Source organism: Scatophagus argus, chromosome 19 (assembly GCF_020382885.2).
Source record: "Scatophagus argus isolate fScaArg1 chromosome 19, fScaArg1.pri, whole genome shotgun sequence".
In the NCBI taxonomy this organism is placed as follows: domain Eukaryota; kingdom Metazoa; phylum Chordata; class Actinopteri; family Scatophagidae; genus Scatophagus; species Scatophagus argus.
In genome coordinates this window covers 13,705,985-13,730,968 of record NC_058511.1, presented here as the reverse complement: position 1 = coordinate 13,730,968, position 24,984 = coordinate 13,705,985, and the positions used below count along the sequence as shown (strand labels likewise).

Sequence of the window (24,984 nt, the reverse complement as noted above, 5' to 3'; positions counted from 1 at the left end):
TATCATCTGACACCTCATGCAGCAATATAACCATTTCTACCCTAACACCATAGCTGAACTTCATCTAACCTCAATCCCAAATATGTCCATGTCTGGACAGTACCTAAAAGAAGTGGTTCTGCACTATTAGGAGGCCAAGGGAAGTTCATCTGTGGCCTGAAGCCACAGATGGCCTGAAGCAAATCATCTCTATAACTGGCCTCACTGAAAACTGGTTTGGATATTTTCAGCTCCCCCAGTGGAAGACTCATCATGGGTTGAAATCTGTATTCAGTAAGCCAAAATATGAGTGTTGCATGCAAATTTCATTCATTCATCCATCCATTTTCTATAGGTGGGTTTCACCCTGGATTGGTTGCCAGTCTCAGGGCTGACACACAAAGAAAGACAGTAACATGCAAGTGCATGCGCATGTGCATGTTTTTGGGATTGTGGGAGGAAGCCGGAGTACCCGGAGAAAATCCACTCAGGCACAGGGAGAACATGCAAACTCCAGATCACCAGATAATATTTTTCTGTGCTTTAATTTTTATATTTTGGAATAATGAACCCTGTAGCCTCTAGGAGATGCTAACGGGGCTTTAGACTTCTTAACCTTTACTATAACATCTTCAGCAAAATCACCTAAACAGTGCTCAGAACCACAGGTGACCCTTTTGACATTCTGTGCTCTTCATATAAGTTCATCCTCTTTGTCATTCTGACCTCTCCCTTTGTAATTAATTAATTTATTCTGGTTATGAAATTTGATTTTTAAAAGTGGAAAACAGACAAAAAAGAGCTATGGCAACTTGAAAAATAAGGCAATAACATTTAATTGTTCTTTTATCAGTGCATAATACTCAACATTCATTTCTGTCACGTCTTCAAATATAATGACATCTCATCCACATTCAGCCCATGAATAAATTTCCAAAAGATCTCTTTGTAAATAAAAAAATGCGGAATTCACAGTGCTTCTGTATGTGCATGAGTCTGGCTCCTATTACCATATGTGCATACATTCACACAGCAAACACCAGCTCCTCAGGTCTTAGTATCTAGTCTCCTCTCCACAGACTTCAGCAGCAGCTCTGCATACTGCTCCAGCAGAGCCAGCGCCTTCTCTCCTCCGTCTTTAACCTTTTGCTCCACTTGGGGCCCCTCACACTGTGAGGTGGGGTGAGGCAGGGAGTCCAGTTCAGCCTTGACTGTCATCAGGGTCTCAGACAGGATGCTCCTCATTTCTTGGTGATGTTCACTGGGCTGTTGACCAGATTGTAGTACCTGGTTTGAATGAATACATGCATGTGAAAAACAGCCAGTGAGTGAGACAGGCTGGCAACCAGACATACAGGCAGGTCTGTCAGTGTTTTGTCCCTGTTTGATCAGACTATAGATAAACCAGCCAGCGCTCAAACATATGTGTATCAGGCAGGGTTACATTCGGTGGCTCAACGTGCTATGGCTTAAGAAAACACATGCAAACTGACACAAATCACAAGCAAATAGAGAAGATCTTCATCACTTTGACAACAAAATGTGCTGCAAACACAGACAGCACAACCAATTGGAGCCCACTCAGCCACCATAGTTGGCACTAATGAGTGTTAAACTACAAAACAGTGAAATGTGTTTAGTCCTGAAATAACCTGACAATTTGTTTGACAAATTGTCATACAACAGAAATTGAATGAAAACTATTCCAATAAGTAATTTATTTTTTAGGTAATTTTTCATGCAGAAAATGGCAAACAATTTCTGGTTCTAGCTTCTCAAAAGTGCAGGTTTTTGACTGTTCATCGTATGACAGAAGACATTTGAACACCTCACCTTGGACTTCTGATGGTCACCAAATGATGAATTGGGGATATTATGTACAGATTCTGACATTTTTAATCAGGGGAGCCATGAATATGTGCATCACAAAACCCAAACTGATATCTTCAAACTACTTGTTCTGTCACACAAGAAGTCAAAAATATTTAGTCTTACCATCATATAAGACAAATAAAAACAATACAATCAAACATCTCACAAGCTGGAAATGTGAAATTTGGGCATTTTTGCTTAAAAAAAAACAACAACTCAGAACTGTTTTCTGTCTATCACCCAATCCATTAATGGGTGTAATGTTTCAGCTTTGTAGTCAAGTAAAAACATAGGTGTGAAAATGTGAGCTAATTCATAAGGATTTCCCTTGCCATGAAGGTGGCAGCGTTAACAGGTGTATGCATGATGCATGATAAATTATCTTCATCTATTCCTCTTTAATCGACCCCATCTCTCTGTTTTCCCTGTCTTTCCTCCTGATATATTTTCCTTCTCATTTATCACACACACAGACACACACTCACTGACCGTAGTGTAGAGCATGACGGTTTTCCTCAGACTGTTGTGAAGCTCGGTAACAGCCTGCCTACAAGTTTCCAAGGTGATAGACTGATCTGCAGAGAGAGAGAGAGAGAGAGAGAGAGAGAGAGGACTCTTTTAAGTATAGCGCAGAATACTGCATGTCAGAGACACACAAACAGTACTGCACAGTCTCGCTCACAGTTATTGAGTGAGTAAATGTTGAGTAAAAGGTCGAAGAGCATTAAAAGAAAAACAAGAATTAATTTGTTGACAGAAAAGAAACAGCACATGGCGAGGCTGCTGCACAAAGCCAAAGAGCTGTGAAAGTGAGAAAAATGATTTCACAGTTTATATCCTCCAAAACACACTTGTAGGTACAAATGTGGACTGGATATCACTAAATGGCATTTATGGTTTCTGTGTTTTCAAGCTGATGCCTGTTGCCTTTATGAGGGGGTTATCATTTGCAAAACAGCAGGCAGGGAAGCGTGAACAACGGGATGAAAAAGTTATTTCAAGATTCATCGCAGCATTTTAACTCTGTTGGATTCCTTTATGTACAGAGTAAGTGAGCAACGCCAGCAAAACAATCGGCACTTCAGCTAACTGAGGATTTTTACATCAGAGCATAATGTTAAATGGTAATTCTTTGTATATGTAAGTGCTCATAATATTTGTGAATACAATTGACTTTCTCTTCCTCGAGGGCTACTTTTATGGAATTAGTTCTAGTTATTGCCTTTTTATTGTTTATATTATATTGCTATTTAACATATGAATATATAATTTATATGTACAGCATTCTGTGTGTGCAGCATTGAGGACCTACAACTTTACTTCACTGTGCAACCCAACACTGTGCAAAAATTATAATAATATGGCAATAAAAAACCTTCAGTCTTAAAAAAACATAGGCTATTACTGTATTATCTTATTATAGTAATGGCACACAATCAGACTGACAGACAGGCAGAGGGCAGAGGAGTGTGAAGAGACGCAGTGAAGAACAGGAGGAGCGATGGTGACTGACAGGTTAATAAGAGCTGTGGGAAGACAGACCTGGCTGTGGGTCAGCACTCGATGTGTGGGCCTCTTCTAGCGCCAGAGGGCACTCTTTGGCTACAGCCACCTGTCCTGGCTCTTTGGCTCTGGAGGGACAATGTCAGAGATGAGTGACAGATTGAAAGATTCCAATAGAAACACCTTAGACAAAATGTAGTTAAAATGTTTAGAAGTGGTGTAAACTGTACCTCTCTGAAACCGAACCTTTCTTCTGCTTCACTGGTAGCGAATTTGGCAAAGAAGAATCCAAACTCAGAGACAGATTCCTGACCAGTGCTGAAGACAACAAAATATACTGAGAATCACACACAGGCAATCTGTTTGTGTCACATGTACACTATGTGTCCGCTTGTCTAACCTTGACTTCCCGCGGCAGGTGTAATTTGACATCCAGACTCCGTGGTATGAGTAGTAGCCTCCGCTGGACCGCCAGACCAACTTGAGCTTGGCGTCACCTCCAGGCAGAGGCTGCGGCGTGGGCTCAGAGGCTGTCTGGGGAGCGGGATGCGAGAGGGTGGGATATTCTGGGTAAAACGACTGGGTGTAACTGTAGCTGTGGGGTGGGGATGAGTTGCTGAGGAACTGTTTAACAGAAGACATGATGCTGATGAGACAGAAGAGGGGAGAGCAGAAACAGGAGACGAGGTGAGCAGAGGAGGGTCAGCCTCCAGTTCCCCACATGACCTCCTGTTCTTGGGGAGAGAGGGGGAGCAAGGTGGAGTGCTGAAATGGATGCCTTCCCCCAGTGAGGAGGAGCGGCTGCTTTTGGCCATGGAGCTGGCAGTGGGGTTCATGTATGAGTGCTGGGACTTAAGTTTCGGGCTCTCCCAGGGTAGAGGGGACTGCGGAGACTGTGGGGACCCAGAGGAGGATGAAGAAAAGTGGAAAGATGGCCTGGAAGTGTCATGACCCAGGAAAAGCTGCTGAGGTCTCTTGCACATCTCCCTTCGGTCACTAGAGGGCGCAGGTGAGTGAGGAGCTGGAGAAATAATGTAAAAGTGGATTAATATGGCTTGTTTTTTGAGAATAAAAAGGAATATATCTGTACGTGTTGTGTCAAATTGTTATGAAATAGCTGGATGACTTCACTTAAGTGAATTATTGTTATATCCAGGTAATTATCCAAAGTCAAAGTCAAATTTTACACAAAATCCCCATGCAAATTATATTTAAATGCACTCATGAGGGAACACAACATAAACCTAATGGGGCTTATGTAGTACACTGATAGCCCAAATCATAAACTAATGGAAGAAAACACAAAATAATACATGAACACAAAGATGACGATTCGTACAGTCTGAGGCCAGGTTCTGGACAGAGTGTGATTTCTGTAAACACGTCGCTCTGTCCAACGGCAGCTGAGCTTTGCATGGAGGGTTAGACAGCCTCCACAGGTGGGACCCTGAACTCTTCTTCTTCTTCTTCAGGGGTCTAAGAATAGCAGCACAGTCTCTCTCTGAAGCATCAAACCTGCTGAGAGGCAACAGAGCAGCTTTAAGATAATTTCTCACACAACAATTCAGTCAAAGAAATGGCAAAAATAAGAAACATAAGTGAACATTTGTTGTGTCAGTTTAGGTTTTCATTTTCTTTTTTTTCTGTTCAACATTTAGGCTACACTGCAGTAGACTGGTCAAATCTATTTGCATGTGCTTAATGAGAGTTCAGTTACTCCCTGCTTTTGTTTACATTTATGCATTATTAATCATTAAGTAACAGGAGAAATTTATTGGTTGTAAACAATATAAAAATGTTCTGCAGCCTTGTGTGACTTCAAGAAAGTCCTGCTTGTCGGGTATGTCTTATATTGCATTTCTTGGCCTTGTTATGATATTCTGTACACAAACAGAGTACCTTTTGTGCTTTTTTGATCTTTTGCATCTATTCATATACAGTGTGCCTGTCAAAGGATCATTTGTCTAAAAATAGACCCCATGCAGTTTCTGCTTTTCCTCTTACTTTGGCCCCTCGCTCCTTCCAGGGGACACAGGAGTCTTGTCTTCTGTGCTGCCTTCCATCAAAGGCCGAACTTTCGACACAGGGGGCTTAGCAGAGTGGCTTTCTTGTTCCTTTCCATGCACTATGTCAAATGGAGACATGCCCCTAACAAAGAAAGGGTATTACAAGGTTAGGGAAGCAGGTGAGTGAAATACAGAATGCATTCCATTAGATTAAGCTCATGCAATTGTTGGACACATAAGGAAATATGTTTATTTGATCTCACGCAGAGAGTGAGATGAAGAGAACGTTGCCATTCCCACATCTATACACTACACACAGGGCTTGAGCCAACAATTCAGCACCAAGAAGAGAAACAGTAGACAGCCGTGTAATGTTCTCATTGACACTAGTAAACCACAACATGTTGTTTTTACAAATTAGGTTTTTGTACAGATTCAACAAATAAGATATAATTACTGAACGTTAAAGATGCTGGTAGTTTGATTCTGTTTGGAGAGGACCAGGCTAGCTGTTTCCCTATTTACAGTCTTTGTGCGAAGCTAAGCTAAAAGGCTGCTGGTTTTAGCAACATATTTACTCTACTGTCAAGAGGTTGATATTTCAAAAAACACAGAGAGTTTGTAAGTGTAAGTCGGTCATACTATGGTCTACATATTTAGCAAAAATATGTATGATAAATATGTAGTTTTAGCCATCCGCCTGTCTTTGTGCTAAGCTATGCGAACTGCCTGATGGCTCCAGCTACTTGTTTTGAGTACACATATGAGGAGGATGGTATCCAACTAAGTAACTAACTAACTAATTATTATTTTTTCTCAAAATGTAAAACTATTCCTTAAATCATGCAGAGTTTTATTGTTAAATGCCTCATTGCGTATTCATTGTTAATATAGACAAAAGGTAAAAATTTCTGAGGGTAAAAGACAATCTTCCAACACACATAAGATCACCATACCATATTTAACAATGTAATTTTAAACCAACAGCTTGGCTAGATCAGGATGGTGCACAGATGGTGTAGCAGAGCAGTGTGCGTGAGTCCACATAGGTTTGTAATTATAGCTGTGAGTCCACACTGGTCTGAAGTGGTCAACAATACCTGTTATTATGTCCTCTGGCCAGGAAGCGTGAAGACATACTGAGCCTTGGGACTGTGCTCTGCTCAGCTGTGGACGGACATCAAGCGTTAGAAAACAATAAAAAGGAAAATGGAGACAGTGGCAGAGAAAGAGACAGGGAAAACACACAGCGACGCAGAGAGAAAAAGAAAGGGAAACAGAAAGTGGATGAGAAACCATCAGCATAAAGATTGGGAACAGGAGAAAACTGGCAGCTTAGCTCTGACCAAAAGGAAGCAAATTCCCCTACCCTCCTTCTAAAGCTCATAAATTAACAGAACATACTTGGTTTGATTAACACACCCAAAAAAGTCAGTCTAAAAACAACAAGTTGTGTTTTTTGTAGGTGGTTATATTCCAAACTACCTCTTCACTGGGCACAGTGACATCCTGGAGTCTTACAACCACCATGAATTTGCCAGGCTGCTTAGCCAGCACCTGTACTTCAGGAAAAGCACAGGTGCTGGACAGAACCATGTTTTGTTTCCCCCTGTTTACAGTCTCCATGCTAAGATAAGCAGCTGCTAGCTGAAGCTTCATAATTAGCACAGGGACATGAGAGTCTTTGAGCATGAAAGAGAATACGCATATTCCCCCAAAAGTCTGACTACTCCTATAAAGTTGCACATGAGTGTTCGACTTTTCTTACCCAAAATGCAGCTCTCTGCCAGTGTTTCAAAGTTCTGCTTGAGGAAATCTTCTTGACTTCGGTCAGTAGTGCCAGTCACTGTCCTCAGAGCCTCATCCATACTTGTCACTTCTGCCTTTGGCTCCTCTTTCTCCCTCTCTTCATTCTCCTCATCAGAGCTGTCCTGGCCCAGGGACTCCACATCTGCAGAATCTGAAAGCGTGGAGGAGGAAAACGTACAGCTGATACAAAAGGGAGAGAGAAATTCCCGATCCAAACCCTCCTTGACCTTGGGACATCCACTGCACCCAGCAGGTAGGTACCAGATAATCCTTAACAAATGACCAGCAAGAACACTGAGGCTTATGTGAAAGTATTAGCTGACATATTTCTATCAGGTCTGAAACTGAAAAAAATCCTAGTCTCTGTGTACTAAAATCCCTCTTTCCGGGTCCCAGCTTTACTGTATGGTGTAGAGATATCGTGGCTTTCATGTACATTTTAGCTTTTCACTTTGAATCCAGTACTCCGCACACTTTGAGAAGACATTTTTAACTTGAATCAGAAATTGAGACAGATGAAAAAACATTCAGTGAAGCCACTATGTGAAGAAATAATGTGGGATTTTGGCATCTTTTGTTTGTAGAAAAAATGGTCCAATCTTGATGAAATCTGTACAGTCTTGGTAAAAGAGAAGCATACAGTAATGTCAGTCAAAGGGTCTTAAGTGTTTTCAAATTGTGCAATTGTACAGGAGTGGCTCTAAGTACTAATCCTCACTTTTGTGACCTTGGGTTCTCATGCAAAAAAAACCCCAAAAACATCATAATTGTGTACTGCTTTAAATGTTTCTGTTATGATGTCTTTTATTGCTGTCATCACAGTAAGACCTCACCATCCAGGACACGATCCAGGCTGGACTCCCTGCTGTCGTAGCCCAGAGAGCAAGCACTGTCTGGGCTGCGACTTTCCTGGCTGTCAATGCGGATCCCTCGGCCTTGCTTCCTGCAGTGCTGCTCCTTCACCATATAATCACTGGAGTATGACAACAGAGAGGCGGAAACAATGAGCAACAGAGGTGGGAGGGAAACACTAAAACAAGAATAGAAAAGTACTTTTGTTCTCTCTCAGTGGTCATTGTGATTGCTTGAGTGAAATCATGAGAACCGAGTGGGGATTTACCTGCCCTGTAGACTTGTACTGTCCATGTTCTCCTCGGGGTACAGCACAGCTCCATCAGTCCCCCTGATGCCCTTGGAAGGGTGAGAGGACAGCCAGTCAGCGTGCGGCCAGGGCCGATGCCTCTTGGCTCTATCCTCCAACTGCATCTGTGGAAAATGATAGGTGACATAGCAGTGCAATCACACACACATGGAGCCATATGAACAGCTCTGTCTCTCTCTCTCTCTCTCTCTCTCTCTCTCTCTCTCTCTCTCTTAGACACAGATCTATGCATACCGTGGGCTCCTGGAGGCTGGACGTGCTCTGTCTCACTCTGTCATGAGGGTGACAGTTGGGGTTTTTCTTGTGAGCAAAGGTCTCCAGCTGCCTGAGGTCAAGCATAGATTTAACCATAACTTCCAGAGAGCCCATACGACGGGACCAGCGCCTACGAGGACGCCTAGAAGACTCAGGAGTGACTTGGTCGACGACTCCATGCTAAAAATGATGTACAGGAGATTCAGAAAGTCCCACAGTTATACCATGATTTCTACTGTAAAAAAAATAATAGTAATAATGAGAAATATCATGCAGCAGTTCATGACATGTGCAAAAAGTGGCAGTTTTCTTCCAGATGTACACATCTGAGAGGAGGTAGGGTGATCTAGTTTTTAGTGCTCTCACTCTGGCTGTGTATTTCAGAATGGATTTCACACAACTTTGTATCACTTTTAAGACTCAGCAGGAGGGTATTTCCCCTCTGGTACATCACAGAGGATTTAATCTTATGTGTGATGGAGTGAAACCAGAAATCCTTAAACCATTCAGTCCCTCTGAAGTACTGACAGAAAACTGAAAGAGGCAGTCGTGGAGCATTAGCTCAACTGTTCATCAACTGTCCATTTTATATACTCAAAGCACAGATTATTACCTGCTGTTACCAACATTGGTTTATTTGTCAGGAAGAGCAATAAGTGGAAACGTGTACTGTTTGTTTTCTGGTTCTGTTATTTAAATTTGAATTTACCTCCAATAAATGGGATGTAATTGGGAGTACAAATATATCAAAACTCTACACACACAAGAACACACAAAAGAAAAATATTACATAATGCACCCCACTGACACCCACGTTCACGTATAAGAGGCCCTTCAAAACAAAAGATCAAGAATGTTTATCACATTTCCTTTGGATTAAATTAATATTTTATCATGAAATGGTTCATTTATGGCTGAAATGGTATACTGGAATTGCCAGCCAAGTTCATTTCAATGGGAATAGCAAGATGCAAACAAAAAATGATGGGACAGCTTTCACAATTAATAGTCTTTACATATAATATTTCCAGTACAAAACCATTAAAAAGGATTTCCAGTGTTTGCTTTTTATTTTTCTTTGAATCTGAGGCAAAGCAGGTATTGTTAATGGCTGGACGGATGGATGTTAACAGTCCTTTTACATTAAATATAACCACCAACCTTTGTCATCTCCCAGTCCTGTCCTTCATCTGAGCCACCTGCTGTATAAAAGAGCACAACAATTAGAAGTTTCAGAATAAGAATAATGCAATAATAGCTGTTTGATCTTTGGATTGTTACTATCAAAAGCTGCCCTCTGCAGAGGGATAAAAGTCAGGATTACTACAGACAGCAGATACTCTCCAACACAGGTGGTTACACCCAAATGGACAACATGTAGTCACAGCTACACACTTGAACCCCTTAAAAAAAACACCTGGATTAGAGTGTTTGTACTCTCATTCAGTTCATCATGAAACAGCACCTGTGTCCTCCTCTCCGTGGCTGCTGTCGGAGGCAGAGGAGGTAATGGTTGCAATGTCTTCTGGGTCGTGGTGGTCATCGTTCTCTGCCCCATCCTCCTCCTCAGCCTCGCGGTCACTATCAGAGGACAGACCACTCAGAGTGGGGGCACTACAAACCTCCCGCCTGCAGTAACACAGTCAGACAAAATGATGAGCATTGTCTTTGAAATGGGTACTTCATCATCAGCTCTAGGCTTACTGAATGAATGTAATCAATGAATACATGGTGTGTGTGTGTGTGTGTGTGTGTGTGGTCACCTAAGACTGGAGGTCTTGCAGGGAGGTGTGTTTGGGTTTTGGCGGAGCTGGCAGAGCTTCTCTCTCATGCTGATTGTTAGCTCGGGAGCCAGTCGCCACACAAAGATACAGCTGGAAGATAAAAGCATTCAGGCATTAAAAATTCAACATTTCATTTCTGCTTGACTATTGAGGAAACTGTCGACAAACACATTTCCCCGCTCATTTCCTCTGGCAGCAGAGGGTGAAGCTGATTTTAATTTGGGTGCTGCTCCAATCCTGTTTTCTTACAGAAATTTTATTCTCGTGAGCTATTCATATTTGAGTATCTCATTGTTATTAGAGCTTTTCTTGAATACAGATCTAATACTTTTTTGAACAAATGCACCTGAATTTTAATATCCTATTTGATAGATTTTGTTAATTTACTACTATGAATCCACACAAAGGAATGTTTCTCACCTGTCCCCTGATGCAGAAATCAAATGCTTGCAGTCACTGGTAAACTTCATCCCAGTCACAATCTCTGCAAAACAAACAATACGATGTTGTATAATGCTCCCAGGCAATGTTAAGTGATCAATGCCATCCCCTACTGCGATGTAAGTATAATTTACTCCCAGCAGGTGTGTGTTCTTTTACCAGCATGGCCAAACATTGTGGCGACACACTCCCCGGTGTAGAAGTCAAAGATGCTGATGTTTTTATCGGAGCAGCTGGCGGCCACGTATTGACCTGACGGATCAAGCTGAACCTGCCAGGACAAAAGAGCTCTACAGTCAACACACTGTATGTATAAGAAGGAAAAGGCAGGTGGACTGTTGTGGAAAATGTTACCTTGAGAAGACTGCCATCCTCACTCAATGATCCCTTGTAAAGTTTCTTCTGTTTGCCACTGTTGATGTTGAAAATCCTGTAGTGGGAAGAAAAGAAAACATTGCTATGCTCATAGACCTTCAGAAACTCATAGACCTTTATGAGAATCTCTCTTTTGCGGGACTACTAAAGACCTATCTTATAGATCTTATCTTAAACACACACATGTGCCCACATACTCACCTGATGCAGCGGTCCTGACAGCCAACAGCAGCGTACTTGCAGGTGGGGTCCACACTCATGTCGTACAGTGTAGACTTACTCACCAGGTGATGGGAACGCCTGAACTCAGATCCCCTGTCAGTCTGTTAAAAACAGGAAACACTGTCAGCTCTGTGCCGAGAAGGGAGGTTGCTGCAGCTTTAGCTTTAGATGGAAAGGTCAGAGAAACTCAGGGAAACGTTAAATAATTTGAAGTACAGAAGATTTAGAACATAACCTATGGTATCAAAGTCATGTTAGCTTCATATTTAAGTTGGTACACAGTCTGTTGGGCATGTCAGGCATGTCATTCCGTTTGAGTATCTTTCATGGATTCATATTAAAAATTGTAAATAAATAAATAAATAACATTACAACTAACTGACAGTTGGCTGTGCAGCAACTTAAGTCCATCTATTTCTATAACTCATGCAGGCACAGGTAGAACACGCAAACTCCACACAGAAGGACCCAGACCAGGATTTGAACCTGGAACCCTGTTGCTGTGTGGCAATGGCACTACACACATGGCTTTTTCTAGAAAATATTCCTCTTCACTGAACTTCAACCTTTATATTTTGCATGTTCTTCGTTTTCTGACTCTTTTTCCAATGTATTTTGTGTATACCCAAAACTTTAGGTGAAACGCAGTAGTTATAATTTATCTTTCAGCTAATGCTGTAATATAAAAAAGTCGTAGAGGTTGCAACGTATTACATGCATTTGTATTCTTTGGACATGGCCTGTGCATTCAGATATCTAAAAGTTACCGAAATCAGGTTGAATAAATATCAATACACACATGGCTGATACGCTTACAAATGTATAAAAAGCATAAACATGCAGTATTTGCCTCAGCTGAAGTCACGCTGGCTGAATACACTAGACAGACCTAATTTGACCTATGTCATATCATTTAGTTTAGTTCACAGAAAATTAGTGCTTGCACAGCCAATCATACACACATGGTCAGAAAAGACTATAATGATTAATTTAGAATCCTTTAAAACACATATAACGATGGCAGACAACATAGACGATGCTCCTTTACATTCCAAGAGAGAGCACAGGCCTGTCACAACAAGTTTCTACAATGGTTACTCAGTTTCTGGATGCTGTGGAGAAGTTTCACTGTGGACTAACAAGCCCTTGTTTATTGTGCTCCACAACATTCATGAGTCACTGCAGCGGCCTGAATCATGTCTCAAGTTTGACAAGAATGTAATTTACGCAACTCTGACCAAAAAGAAAATTGTCCCAGTAACCCAGAAGCAAATCTAGAGGAAAGGCTGCAGCAGGATGTGTCCTTCATCGCATTTAGTTATAAAACTTGCAGCCCAAAAGCTCTTTTTTCGGCGCATGCTGTAGAGTTGTATTCACAAACAGAAGCTTAACAGATTATATTACTGTTGGTCTGCACAATGCGTCCTTAATATGAGGAATTAACAAAGAATTTGAGTCAAAAGCAATGATGCAGCAAAGATTGCTTAACCAAGATTAGCTACTCATTGCATCTTTAATGGCCAGAAAGATCAGATGAGAAGTTCTGGAAATGATTTTGGGTGTAGCAAGTAAATAGCTGCCAGATAAACTATCCTCAAATTGCATTTTGCTTTTGTTAAATATTAGTTACAGGAAAACAATAGTCTTATCATATATACAGAATAGTTTGGCACTGTGGGAAATACAGTTTGTCAGTTTCTTGGCGACAGTTAGATGGAAAGACTGATACCTTTTTCATAAATATCTTAGCCTGGCTAGCAGCATTTTTATTTTCATTTAGCATTTTTACACATATTTTTTTTACACTTTTTGTACAGAATAAACTTACAAGATTTAACAATTAGTGAGTTTAAGAAGTGCTGGAAGGCAGGTTTTCTCATGTTTGGACAGGGCAAGGCTAGCTGTTTCTTTGTGTTTCCAGTCTACTAACTGCCTGCTGAGACTCTAGCTAGATATTTAGTATACAGACATGACAGTGGCACTTTCTCATCTTACTCTCGACAAAAACTATACAGTAGTTCTTGTTTGGATATATGTCACTTGTTTTCAGTCAGTACATTAATACCTTAAGTCACTTATGCACATATGTGCATTGATTGGACATCTTGCAACAGATCCCACCTGTGGAGAGACACGTTTCACTGTGGTTGAATCTTGCTCAGACGTGTCTTACCTTGTGTGCAGTGCGGAAATAGATGCTCTTATCTGCCCCACAGCTGATCATCCTCACCTTGTTGTCATTGGCTGAAGAACAAAGACAAATATTTGAGAATTAGTTTTTTAAATCTCTAAAAAATCTTGAGTTACTAAGACCTGGAAGACAACAAAAAATATGCCACACTTAACTTTTAAAAGGAATTACAGTCCAAGGAAAATTCTGGACAAAGAGGTTGTTTAGTCTACACTTGAGACAAATCTTTGTCTCAAGTGTAGACTAGTGTGTAGACTAAAGTGTAGACTAAATGAATTAATTAAATCCAAAAGCAAGAGCATGAAAATACTTTGACAAACACAGCTCCACCTGACTATACATCTATAGTTGTCATCTGTTATTTAAACAAGCAGTGCTACTAGTGAAAGAAAAGAGGGACTTTGTATGGGACTGAATGGAGATGAAAGTGAGGATTATGAAAAGATTATCTGTCAGATGTTGACAGTCTCAGAGCCTCAAGTGGCTCACCAGCAAAGCGGACGGCTGTTATGGATGAAGAGTGCTCGTCAAGTGTCTGCACCAGACTGTAGTCGTCCTCAGCATCCAAGACATGAATCAGACGGTCCCTGCTAGCTGTGGCCAGCAGCTTCAGACCTGGCAATGATAAGACAACTTAATCGCATGTCATATAAACAGCCTGTACAAAGCTATTCTTCACTAACACAGTCACATGCAAACACACCCACCAGTTTCTGGTTTACTGTATTCGAGACAGAGGATCTCAGCATCATGGGCCTCCACTTTCAGGATCTCCTCGATGCTGCTGAGGTCATGAACCCTGCAGATAAGAAATTCACGTTTTATAGGGATGGAGGTCTCCTCAGTAAGTCATCTCTCAGTTTTATCTTCCTTGTCCTACCTCAGCATCCCGTTGCGATCTCCAGATGCCAGGTGTTTGCCGTCTGGACTCACACAGATGGTCCTGATGCCCGTCCTGTTTTCTGCTGTCTGTCCATCCCCTGGTTTGTCTGCATTCACATTTGTTGTGTATTCTGGATCCAGCAAGGCACTAGTGTTTCCATCTATGTAGATTATATTCAGGAGATTCTGCAGAGCAATGAGGGGCACAGAATGGTTTACTTCTAACATGTCAACATTTTGTTTTGACAGGAACATAAATGTTGTTTAAAGCCATACTCACACTGCTGAGGATGTTCTGAGAATGTGTCCAGCCGTCCATGTGCCACAGTCTGATGGTGTTATCAGCTGAGCAACTAAGGAATGCACCTGGTGACAGACCAGCACCCAATTCTCCAGGAACATCTGGGAACATCTGAGAAAGGAGGAAAGAGAAGAAGCTTTAGTTTGTTGGGAGTTTAGGGAACATTCATTATATGAGGTTAAACAACAATTATTAGCTTTTGCACTTTTCAGTTTCAAATGCATGTTGTTGGTTGTAAAAATGGTATAAACTCACACACATACACTATGTAGACAAAATATCCAGAGAGATTTTGGACAATTCTATATTTCCAACTTTGTGGAAAGAGTTTGGGGAAGATTCCAGCATGACTGTGCCCCTGCGCACAAAGCAAAGTCCATAAGACATGATTGGATGAGTCTGGTGTGGAAGAACTTGACTCGCCCACGCAGAGCTCTGACCTCAACCCCATCCAACAACTTTGGGATGAACTGGAACAGAGATTGTGAGCCAGGCATTTTCATCCAACATCAGTGCCTGACCTCACAAATGCTCTACTGCATGAATATGCAAACATTCCCACAGAAACAAACCAAAACCTTGTGGAAAGCCTTCCCAGAGGACTGAAAGCTGTTACAGCTGCAAAGAGGGGACCAACTCCATATTAATGCCTATTTAGAATGCAATGTCAAGTCCCTTTTGGTGTAAAGGTCACTGTCCCAACACTTCTGTCTGTATAGTGTAAGTAAGATTATAAGATAAACAATATTAAATACATTTACTCAATGTAATTATCAATTTGCCAATATTCTCTGAGTCAGAAACATGCATCAGCGTGGATTAAGAGGTGTTGATAATCCAATTCTTCTTTTCTGTTTACCTCCAGGTCCCAGACACAGGCAGCATGGAAGAGGGCAGAGTGCACCTTCCCCACCCTGTTGACATCTCTCACGTCCCACACATACAGACTGTGGTCATTATATACGCAGCTGAGCCAGTGGCTGACGGGGTCATAGGTAACAGCAATGGCGTCTGGGTAACGGGCGTCTGATTTAGTGGTAAATAGGTGGCTGATGGGAAAGAGATTAGAACAAATTTGTAAAGGTGGAATTACAGCAACAGGTGATTTCTAAAGAAAATAGTACCAGGAGCAGGACAGGCCTAGTGGGCTGGAGCTTTGTTTGTGGGCCTCATCCCTAGTCACTGTATAATACATATAATCAGTAATAATAATCATACTGGCCATAAATGCTGAATAATACTAATAACAATTCACAGTTTATCCTTTTAACTCCCACGTAATATTACTATATTACTCCTATCATCTCTGTGTGCATTTGGCACACTTTAGTAACTTACAGTGAGCTTAAAATACTTCCTACTTAAAATAACACATTCCACTAAGTAACATCACTTCAAAATATTCACCAATTTATCATTTTTGCTCTGTTGTATTTAGACCTTTTAATTATCACAGAGCTTATGACATTTTTCTCATGTAAATCAGTAAAATATTATACAAGAGTGAAGTTCATTTTGTGTTGTGTTCAGCATATCTCAAGATAACTGGTAAGAGATCTGTCTGGGGTTGCCAAATAGTCAACACTGAGAAACAACACAGCGCCAGAAGAGTAGAGGGGTACAGGAAAACGGCAGAAGCATAAGACTTTTAAATAAATTGTAAGCCTTACAGAATACAATAGCGGGTGTTTTAAATCAGTAAAAAGAAAACAAAACCAACAAAAAAATTAAGGTGAGTGCATTATTATAGCTTTAAAAAATAAGAGAACAGTGTGACCTCATGGCCTCCTTTATGAGTTCCCTCTTTGAGTTTAGATTCTGAGTTGACCTCACAAGAAGACAAAAGAAACATTTTTTGGAGTTTTTTGGACTGTAAAATGTTTCCACTTGAGACAAGGTGCACTATAAATAGAGAGCATTTGATCCTGCATTGGATCCCTGCCAAGGAAAGGCTGTGTTACTCCCTGAGCTCTTCCTCACCTGGCCTCTGTGACGGCCGAGACGTCAGAGCCGAGGGGGTGCGGCCGCGGTAGCGTGCAGACAAAGTGCAGATCAACAGGGTTGAAGGTTCGCACTGTTCCATCAGCACAGCCACAGAAGATCACATCCTCAGACAGAGACAGGGACTGGGCCACGCCCGTCTACAAGGCAAGATACAACAGTTACATCAGATCATTATGCAGCTTGGTCACTTAACAGATGTGCAACATCTATCCCTGCAAATGAAATAAATTATGATTAAGTGAGTCCAGAGCCATCCTGTCTGTTAGTAATGATAAAGGTTACAGAAGGCTGTAGTACAGTGTAAATGCGTCCTTATTGGAATACTTCCAAACACATCTTGTACTTGTCCTCGTCCCTGTTGCTAATCCCTCTCTGATCCTCTGACAGAAGGCAGGAGAAGGACCCACACACCTTCATCTTCACATCCTGATTAAACTCCACAGCTGGATGCTGACCATAAGCATTAATGGTTGCACAGCACTTAGTAATGCTTTCATAAACATACTCTACATTTAATGAAAATTAGCTTTTAAACCATGCTTGTCAATGTCCACTTTTCAAGGAATAGTTGGCCACAAAAGGATTATTCAGAAGATAGAATTGGGACTTCAACCACAGGTAGTAAAAAAAAGCAACGTTTATTTTAAAAAATACACAAAAAAATGAAAATATTCTTCAAAAAAATATTTCAACACTTCAGAAATACAATTGACTTTCTTTCCGAGAGTTGGATGAAAAGATCAACAACACTCTCATATCTGTGTCAAATATGAAGCTACAGCCATGAAACTGCTTGCTTAACTTAGCACAAACAGTAGAAACAGAGGTAAAAGCTAACCTGCCTGGGCTGTGTAAAGACACATAGTGAGATTTAGAGCCGCTGGCAGACTTTTTAACCTTCAAACAGAGCCCAGCTAGCTGTTCCCTCTGCTGAATGTTAGACATAGCCCAGTCAATATCCCCTGCATCTTTCTGATATGGTGCAAAATAATCAATAAAATTAAAAGTAGTGGTAGCCAAACAACCTGTTGTCAGGACTGAATACTTCCTGTGTCACTTACCTGTAGGTCCACCCATTTGTCCAGCATCCTCTTGCTATTAAACTCACACAGCAGGCCAGAGGAGGTAATGCAGAAGGTTGAGTCAGAAGTAGAGCCGCGTCCACAGGCCACGTCACAGAAGAAGTTGTTCCTCAGCTCTCCCAGTAGGCCCGAGCGACCCAGCAGTGGGACAGGAGCACTGGCCTAAACACCACAAAGGAGTTAGCTAATGAAGTTCAGGCTGAAGAAGTGAAAGCAAAATACTGATTACATTTATTCTACTTTGTTATTTCTGTAGATGTCGACATAACCTCAGCATCCAGTCTTTTTTAAATGTGCGTAGTGTGCAGTTTTTTTGTGTGTGCATGTGTATCCTTTTTAAAAATAGAACTTCTCAGTATGAGAACAAACTTTAAAACTGACAAAGAAAAAACAAATGAGAAGTAAAGGATTTTGCAATTTAATGTGCAACTAATATTATTAAATTATTTTCCGCTTCATTATTTGAGCATGTCTTTATTTGATTAAACAGTAAGCAGCTGTAAAGTAGTGAAGTAAATTGATGTGAAGACACTCAACCCTGAAAAAATAAAAATAGGATCTCTGACTCCCAGTTGGTTATGTCTGGACAATTTTCATACTGTTTAAAAAGTTTAGACAGAAAACAGATTCTTTTGAAAGTAGAAAAAGATCTCCACAAGCAGTACTAAAGCAAAGAGAAGGCTGCGACTAACATAAAACACATCATTATCATTATCTTATAATACCTTGGTAGCCTTGCAGTGGTCCAGGTACCAGAATTTGACATGTCTGTTCCCCACAGTTACAAAGTAGGAGCTGTCCTCAGAAAAAGACACGCCAGTCACCTTACTGGACACCTTGTTGGCTGCCACTATTACATCTTTCTGCAAGAGAACAACACAATAGTACACGTTCAAATCCAGATTTGGTTCAAAGGTACAAAATGTCTGGATAGAGCCATTCTATCTGTGTCCCCCCGTTTATGCTATGCTAAGCTAATCAGTTGCCGACAGTGACATCAACTCACCTTCCACGCCCAGACGTTAACAATCATGTCATGCTGGTTTCCCACACTAACAATATATTTGCTGTTGGGGGAAAAAGCCACGCACGAGATGCCATATTTATGCATCTGAAGCTCTGCCACCTGTCTTCGCTCTGCCACGTCCCATAGTCTCACTGCTGGAAGGTGACCACTCTGGTGGAAAGGAAAGAGAGATGTGTGTGGGCGGGTGGAAGTTAATAAAGGGAAAATAGTTAAAAAGAAAGTATTCATGCTGATGTTTAAGTTCCATATTGCATCAGGGGTTTTTTTGACAACACAAAGCAGTCACTGGTCAGGCCAACCAGCTCTGTAACAGATAATCCTCTCTGTCCTCTGCTCACTGTATACAGTGACATGTCCCTGGACCTGTATGTCCCTGGACCTGTTCACATTATTCTCTCTAAGGGATCAAAAGGTCAGCAGGCTATTTGTGTCTCTTATTCTAATATGGTGGAGTGACCTTTCAAAGGTCAGAGTCAGTAGGTGAGAAGAGAGGCAGCCTGAAGGACACTGAATGGATGAGCTGCATTCAAAGTAGAAAGAGAGAAAAAAGAAAGACAAATGAACAAGATATACATGTCTGCTGCTGGCTTATCCTTGATGTAAATTAGCTTGTGTGTGGTGAATGAATTTGTGTGGGAGGGATATTTCATTATTTCAATATCGGATTGTTACACTCAAGAATATCTTAAACTCTTCTCTTTTTATAGCATCATAAAAGCCATGCAACTGTGATTCATAAACTATGAAATTTGTATTTGGTTCCTCTTAAAATGGCAGCAGAATAGCCTATGCTCATGGTCTTTTGAACTTTGCTCTCTGCCGTCATGGCAACTACTGCATGCTCATCCACTTACACGGAGAAGTCTTTAATCGGCTTTGATTGGCTAGGGCGGATTAAGACAGTCGTGTTGAGGCACACACAACTACTGTAACTACAACATAACTGCAGATGCTGGACTGACGCAAGAACAAGAGGGAACTCAGTTTTGGGTTCAGTTACTGCAGATTGATATCCTGCTGGGAAGTTCTTAATCAAACACGATGACTCCTTTACACTGTGCAAAACAGCAATCTAGAAGGCTCCAACTGGCTAAATACAACATGCAGACAGAAACAACAGAAAGCAAATAGAAGTCCAAATGCAAACAGAAATAAGATGTTGAATACATGGACAGTAAGAAGGCTCACCTCTCCTGTGACCAAGTACTTGCCATCAGGGGAGAAGGACAGAGCTGTGATGGTCTTCCTGTGAAAAGTGAGAGAAACAGAGAAGGACAGAGAAGGACAGCTCAGTGTGACACATGTTTAGGTAGTTCTGACAGCTAAACAGTTGTCCTGTTTAAATGCAGATTGTATTTGTGCTCAGCTCACCTTGAAGTGATAATGTGTTGCTGTCTGTTCTTCTTTGGGTTTAGCAAGACGACCACACACCTACACAAGGAAGAATATTATTAAAATTCACCATCCGAGCGACATTTACATGAGATGGAACAGAGCAGCATGTTTGGTATGTATTCCCTGTACTCAGGTAATAGTTCAGTGCAAGTGGAGCATTTAAATCGCCAAGTGCTTTGTATCTCTGTAGTAAAAGTGTTTGCAAGAAATGCATACATTTTTTCAAGTCTACTAAAGAACAACAGAATAATATTTTACAGAAGATTACAGCAAAAAATACACTGTATACTCTTACTCACTGTACTCACTGTGACTCTTGTGGCATCCATTCAAATACATATTTATTATTAACTCTGATGGGTACTTCACGGTGTGTAGAATTTAAATTTAAAAACACTGCTAGAGGGTCGTACAAGGTTAGAAGACTATTAGAAGAATTTCTATTATTAAGAATTTCTTTAAAACAAAGTAGCAACTTTGTAACAAATAACAACTTAGATTCAAAGACCTGAGTGCCACCAGATACCCGGTGCATCAATGAAGTGAAATTACTTGACAATTTAAGGGAACAGTTCTACAATTAGCAAAATACTTTTCTTATATTTTGTTTCCTAATGTTAGATAAGATTGATATCACTCTCTTGCCTGTGTGCTAAACATGACGATACAGTTAGCTTAGCTGGCATAATGACTGGGAACAGGTGGAAACAGCTAGCCAGGCTTGGTTCAGATGTAACAAAATTTGCATAACATTATGCAGTTATACAAATGAGATATAACAGCTTATATTGGTGAACTTCAGAGGGTGCTGCCAGGTGGTATTAGCTGTCTTTGAACAGAGACAGTGAGCTGTTGCTGGGGGCTGCTGTGGCCTAGAGGTTGGAGTAATGGCCTGTGATTGGAGGGTTGTTGGCTCGATTCCCCCACTGGATGGGCAGGAAAAAATTGGGTATGGTGGAGTGATTAATTATGAATTATGAATTATGATGATTCATGAGAACCCCCCCCCCCCCCCCATTAGCCAGCGGATACCCTTGAGCAAGGCATTTAACCCCCAGTTTGCTCCCCGGGCGCTTGACAGTGGCAGCTCACTGCCCCTGTGTGTTTCACTGCATGTACTTTGCTGGGTGTTGCATGTGTGTTCAACCAAGGAGGGGTTGAATGCAGAAGACAAATTCAGTGTGTGTATGTAAAAATATATATACCGCCAATAAAGCTGATTCTTCTTCTTCTTCTTGCTTACAGTGTTTATGCTAAGCTAAGCTAATTGGCTTCTGGTGGTTGCCATACAAACTTGATATGAGTGGTGTCAAATGTATTTCCCCAAGCGCTGCTTTTAAGTAAAACATTGTGAAAAATTATAACAAAATATAAAATACAAACTACAGTTAAAAAAATGAACTCATTCGTTGTAAATATAAATGTAAGTGTTAGTGTAGTGTGTAGTGTTTTGACTGGTTGTGATATGAACTCTTCAAAGTAAAAGCCCTGTCTTGCTGCATGAAATGTTTAGGTTATACTGCTTACTCCATGTGATTCATCCACCTATTACATGATTATGCTTTTCTATATTCATATAATCCAGCCATAACTATGTTGTTCCCCACTAGCAAGACTTCCTTTTTACTTCCTTTTCAAGAGCAGCACAAGACCCTACAATCCACCTGTTTGTGAGCTGCCTGTTCTTTGGCTCTGTGCCGGGAAACTGCATTCCTGGTACGACAGCTTGTGCAGATTTAAACTGAGACGGCAGGTGGATTGCCAGACTGTGTACAATTTGGGAAGTATAAAGCTTGCTAAAATGACAGTCAGACCCAGATATCCTAACACACACAGACACACACACGCCCACATATGTGCACAGGAAAGCCCATGGCTGCACACGCACAGATGTTGTTCAAACACAAAATCACAAGCATTCTTTGACACAACAATACTGTAAACAGCCATTGACCTTCTTAGTATCAATATAGCTTTGTCAGAAGATTTGAAAACAACACAAAAGAGGCTCAGTGTGTGTTTCAGCTATGGAAGCAGCACTGAGGCCCCTAGGCATCGCCGCTCTAGATCTAAATCCTCTAAACTGCAGCAGCACACACCTCTCAGTTTTTTTTTAAATTCTGCACTGAGCAAGTTGACACAGTGTTTGCATAAAATTAATAATACTACCTAACACTCTTTACATCAGTGTATCACTGGGAGAGTCAAAGGAAGTCTCCCTGAGGACAGGATAAGAAGAAGCTTTGGAATTTACATGATGAAAAAGCTCACAGAGCTATCCTTCTCAGTTCCTCTGAGATTGTGCAGAGATAACACACACACACACACACACACACACACACAGAAATTTGCACACTAAGCGTCTGCGTGAGGTAGATACGATAAGGAAGTTGTGCATGGTGAGTTGATAAGTCAAAGGTCTGATGTTGAGATAAGAATGCAGAAACGGTTTCTTCTTACCCTGCAGGATAGGCGACCAGTCCAGATCGGGGGTCACAGGCCAGACCACAGTTTCCTGACGCTGTGATTCCAAGCACCTTCTCCAAAGTCACCTGAAGAGACACAAAGCAGGGACTTCTTTAAGGATTTCATCACAGACAGAAGTGACAGTTGAGTTAGTTGGCAGGGGATAAATACCAAACTCCACCAGCAGTGATGTAACTAAGCACCTTCATCAATGAATCAAAGACAGAAATAGATTGATTTGGTTACAACATGTGAAGACGGTGGCTAAGGGTCCACTGACTTTGCAGCTTTGCTGGTGTATCTGCAAAAACCAATTATCTCCCAGGTATGTGATTACTCTGAGTTGAGAAAGTGGCCAGCTCTATATTAACAGTGATTTGTAAGTTATTTAGTTTGTGCACACTTGCATTTGTTCTATGTCCAATTATTTTCTCTGTGATTAACTACTGGGCGTGGATAAGGTTCTCAGCAGGCATCCATTCATTCATACTAGATTATAAGCGTGACACCAAAATATATTATGTATAATATTGTAATTAAATTGTGGGAGTATAAAAAGGGTAAAAGACCAAAAAAATAATAAAAATCTGGTTAAATTAGTAATTATACCGAGGATTTGACAGAAGGTAAGTCAAGCTGTGTGTGTGTGTGTGTGTGTGTGTGTGTGTGTCTGTTTTAGGAATTTTAAAGCAGTGGTTAAGTCCCATTGTTTAGTCTGGAATTTGTTCTCCTAAAACATATAAAATAACAATAGTAATTGATCAAAAAGAAGAGTTTTTAGTCTCATGTATTAAATGTATGTATTCTCCTGAGTATCACTTTGTACTTAAGGGTCCCTTTTTTAAAAGTTGGAGGGAACACCTTTATTATGATTAACAGATCATTTACTGGCCTAACTGATCAGACTTTCAGAACGACAACAATACATTTTGGGTTGCTAGTTTGTGAACGACACATTTTGCTGGTGTTTATTCATATGGTAATAATACAGTTAAAAATGTTAGCTATCCATGAATAAATGCTTAATTACCGTTGCTGATAAATATATTTTATGCACAATGCACACAAAAGAATTTTTGACAAACTGGCCACCCAAAAGTTGTGTTAACTGATGACTTATAACTAATCTACATAGCATCAGTAACTGATTTATTAACCATTTTCAGAACGCCTTTTCCATGTTTCCTTTGGTGTTTGGATCTATAATAAGGTGTGGTGAACCTGTTCAACTTTTTTTTTTTTTTTTGACAAAAAGAAAAGAATACCTTGCTGGTGAGATTTTCTCTCCTGTTTTTCTTGTTCTTGGTAGATGGAGAACGCAGCAAATTCCTGATGCGACTTTTAATCGTGAATCCATCGCCTGGCATTTTGCTCGCAGACTCGGAGAACTGCTGAGCGCCCGCTGTGACAAACCACCAGCCGAGTGTGCCTGCAGGCTGAGGAGAGGAGAATCAGCGCCTGTTAATGATCCTCCCGCCACCAGAGGTTTACAAAGTCGGACACTGTTCCTTCAGCCGGGACATGTGGACACTAATCTTTTGAGTGGGTTTACTCTTTCGTTGTCCTCTGCACTTCTCCTGCAACTTCCCACCACTTCTGGACTGATGTCGTCTTGTCTCAAAGCCGCGATTTTAGCCGAGAAGGAAAGAGAACCGCGCCGCTTAACTGCTCGCTTGCATGACTTCAGGAGTTTAATCTCAACATGCACCGGTCTCATGATTACATCAATGATTGCTTTTGTTGTTGTTGTACCTAATTGATTGAATAGGATTAGAGAGAGAGAGAGAGAGAGAGAGAGAGAGACTGTGGGCAGTCTTTTACAGCTGAATGGAGGCTGGCTCATGGCTCATTGTGTAGCTGCCGATTGGGTGATAAAAAATTATATGCCTATCTTTCAGATGCATGCTGGATTAAATTAAAGCAATTTTCAGCTTTCTTTGTTTATTGAAAGTGCTTTTTGGGAGCTCTCTGTGATATTAAAATGTCTTATTTGCAGATACTAGCCCTTAATGCAACATGATGTTTGTGATTTAATGACATGCTGATGATATCATACACATAACTGAAGTTTCAAATATTCTTCTCTAACAAAATAAAAGTCATAGTTGCTCAGTATAAACGAGGTGTTTACCTGACAAATGCTGTCCTACTTTATCTATCATGCATTAACATTTGATGTTCAGGTTCTGACATTATTTACATTTTGCTGTGTTCAATATGTGAAACGT

General features: G+C 40.9%; 1 protein-coding gene across 3 annotated transcripts; it reads right to left on the bottom strand.

The window, feature by feature from the left end:
• Positions 1–286: 286 nt before the first annotated feature.
• LOC124050973 (mitogen-activated protein kinase-binding protein 1-like) lies at positions 287–24,496 on the bottom strand. Of its 3 annotated transcripts, none has more exons than XM_046373973.1 (34): positions 24,309–24,496; positions 24,022–24,192; positions 22,751–22,842; positions 20,267–20,326; positions 20,084–20,141; positions 18,875–19,045; positions 18,594–18,731; positions 17,848–18,030; positions 16,763–16,923; positions 15,642–15,831; positions 14,762–14,893; positions 14,480–14,667; positions 14,307–14,398; positions 14,089–14,214; positions 13,582–13,652; positions 11,388–11,509; positions 11,166–11,241; positions 10,971–11,082; positions 10,791–10,854; positions 10,350–10,460; positions 10,052–10,215; positions 9,748–9,788; positions 8,566–8,766; positions 8,290–8,435; positions 8,003–8,142; positions 7,129–7,320; positions 6,461–6,527; positions 5,359–5,502; positions 4,694–4,872; positions 3,755–4,375; positions 3,585–3,672; positions 3,394–3,482; positions 2,341–2,426; positions 287–1,266 (listed from the first exon to the last, which is right to left on the bottom strand). In XM_046373973.1, the coding sequence occupies exons 1-34, from the start codon at positions 24,471–24,473 to the stop codon at positions 1,027–1,029; spliced, it is 4,881 nt and encodes a 1,626-aa protein (XP_046229929.1). In that variant the 5' UTR covers positions 24,474–24,496; the 3' UTR covers positions 287–1,026. The 3 variants fall into 3 exon arrangements, with proteins under 3 accessions (XP_046229929.1, XP_046229931.1, XP_046229930.1); XM_046373975.1 differs by having other exon boundaries at positions 4,694–4,869; XM_046373974.1 differs by having other exon boundaries at positions 9,748–9,785.
• Between the last annotated feature and the right edge of the window lie 488 nt (positions 24,497–24,984).

Excerpts from the sequence above, each read along its gene's own strand:
- LOC124050973 (XM_046373973.1), bottom strand. The coding sequence starts at position 24,473 with ATGAGACCGGTGCATGTTGAGATTAAACTCCTGAAGTCATGCAAGCGA. Across the intron at positions 11,510-13,581 it reads ATTTCCGCACTGCACACAAG|ACTGACAGGGGATCTGAGTT; the intron begins GTAAGACACGTC and ends TGTTTTTAACAG. Across the intron at positions 4,873-5,358 it reads GGAAGGAGCGAGGGGCCAAA|CAGGTTTGATGCTTCAGAGA; the intron begins GTAAGAGGAAAA and ends GTTGCCTCTCAG.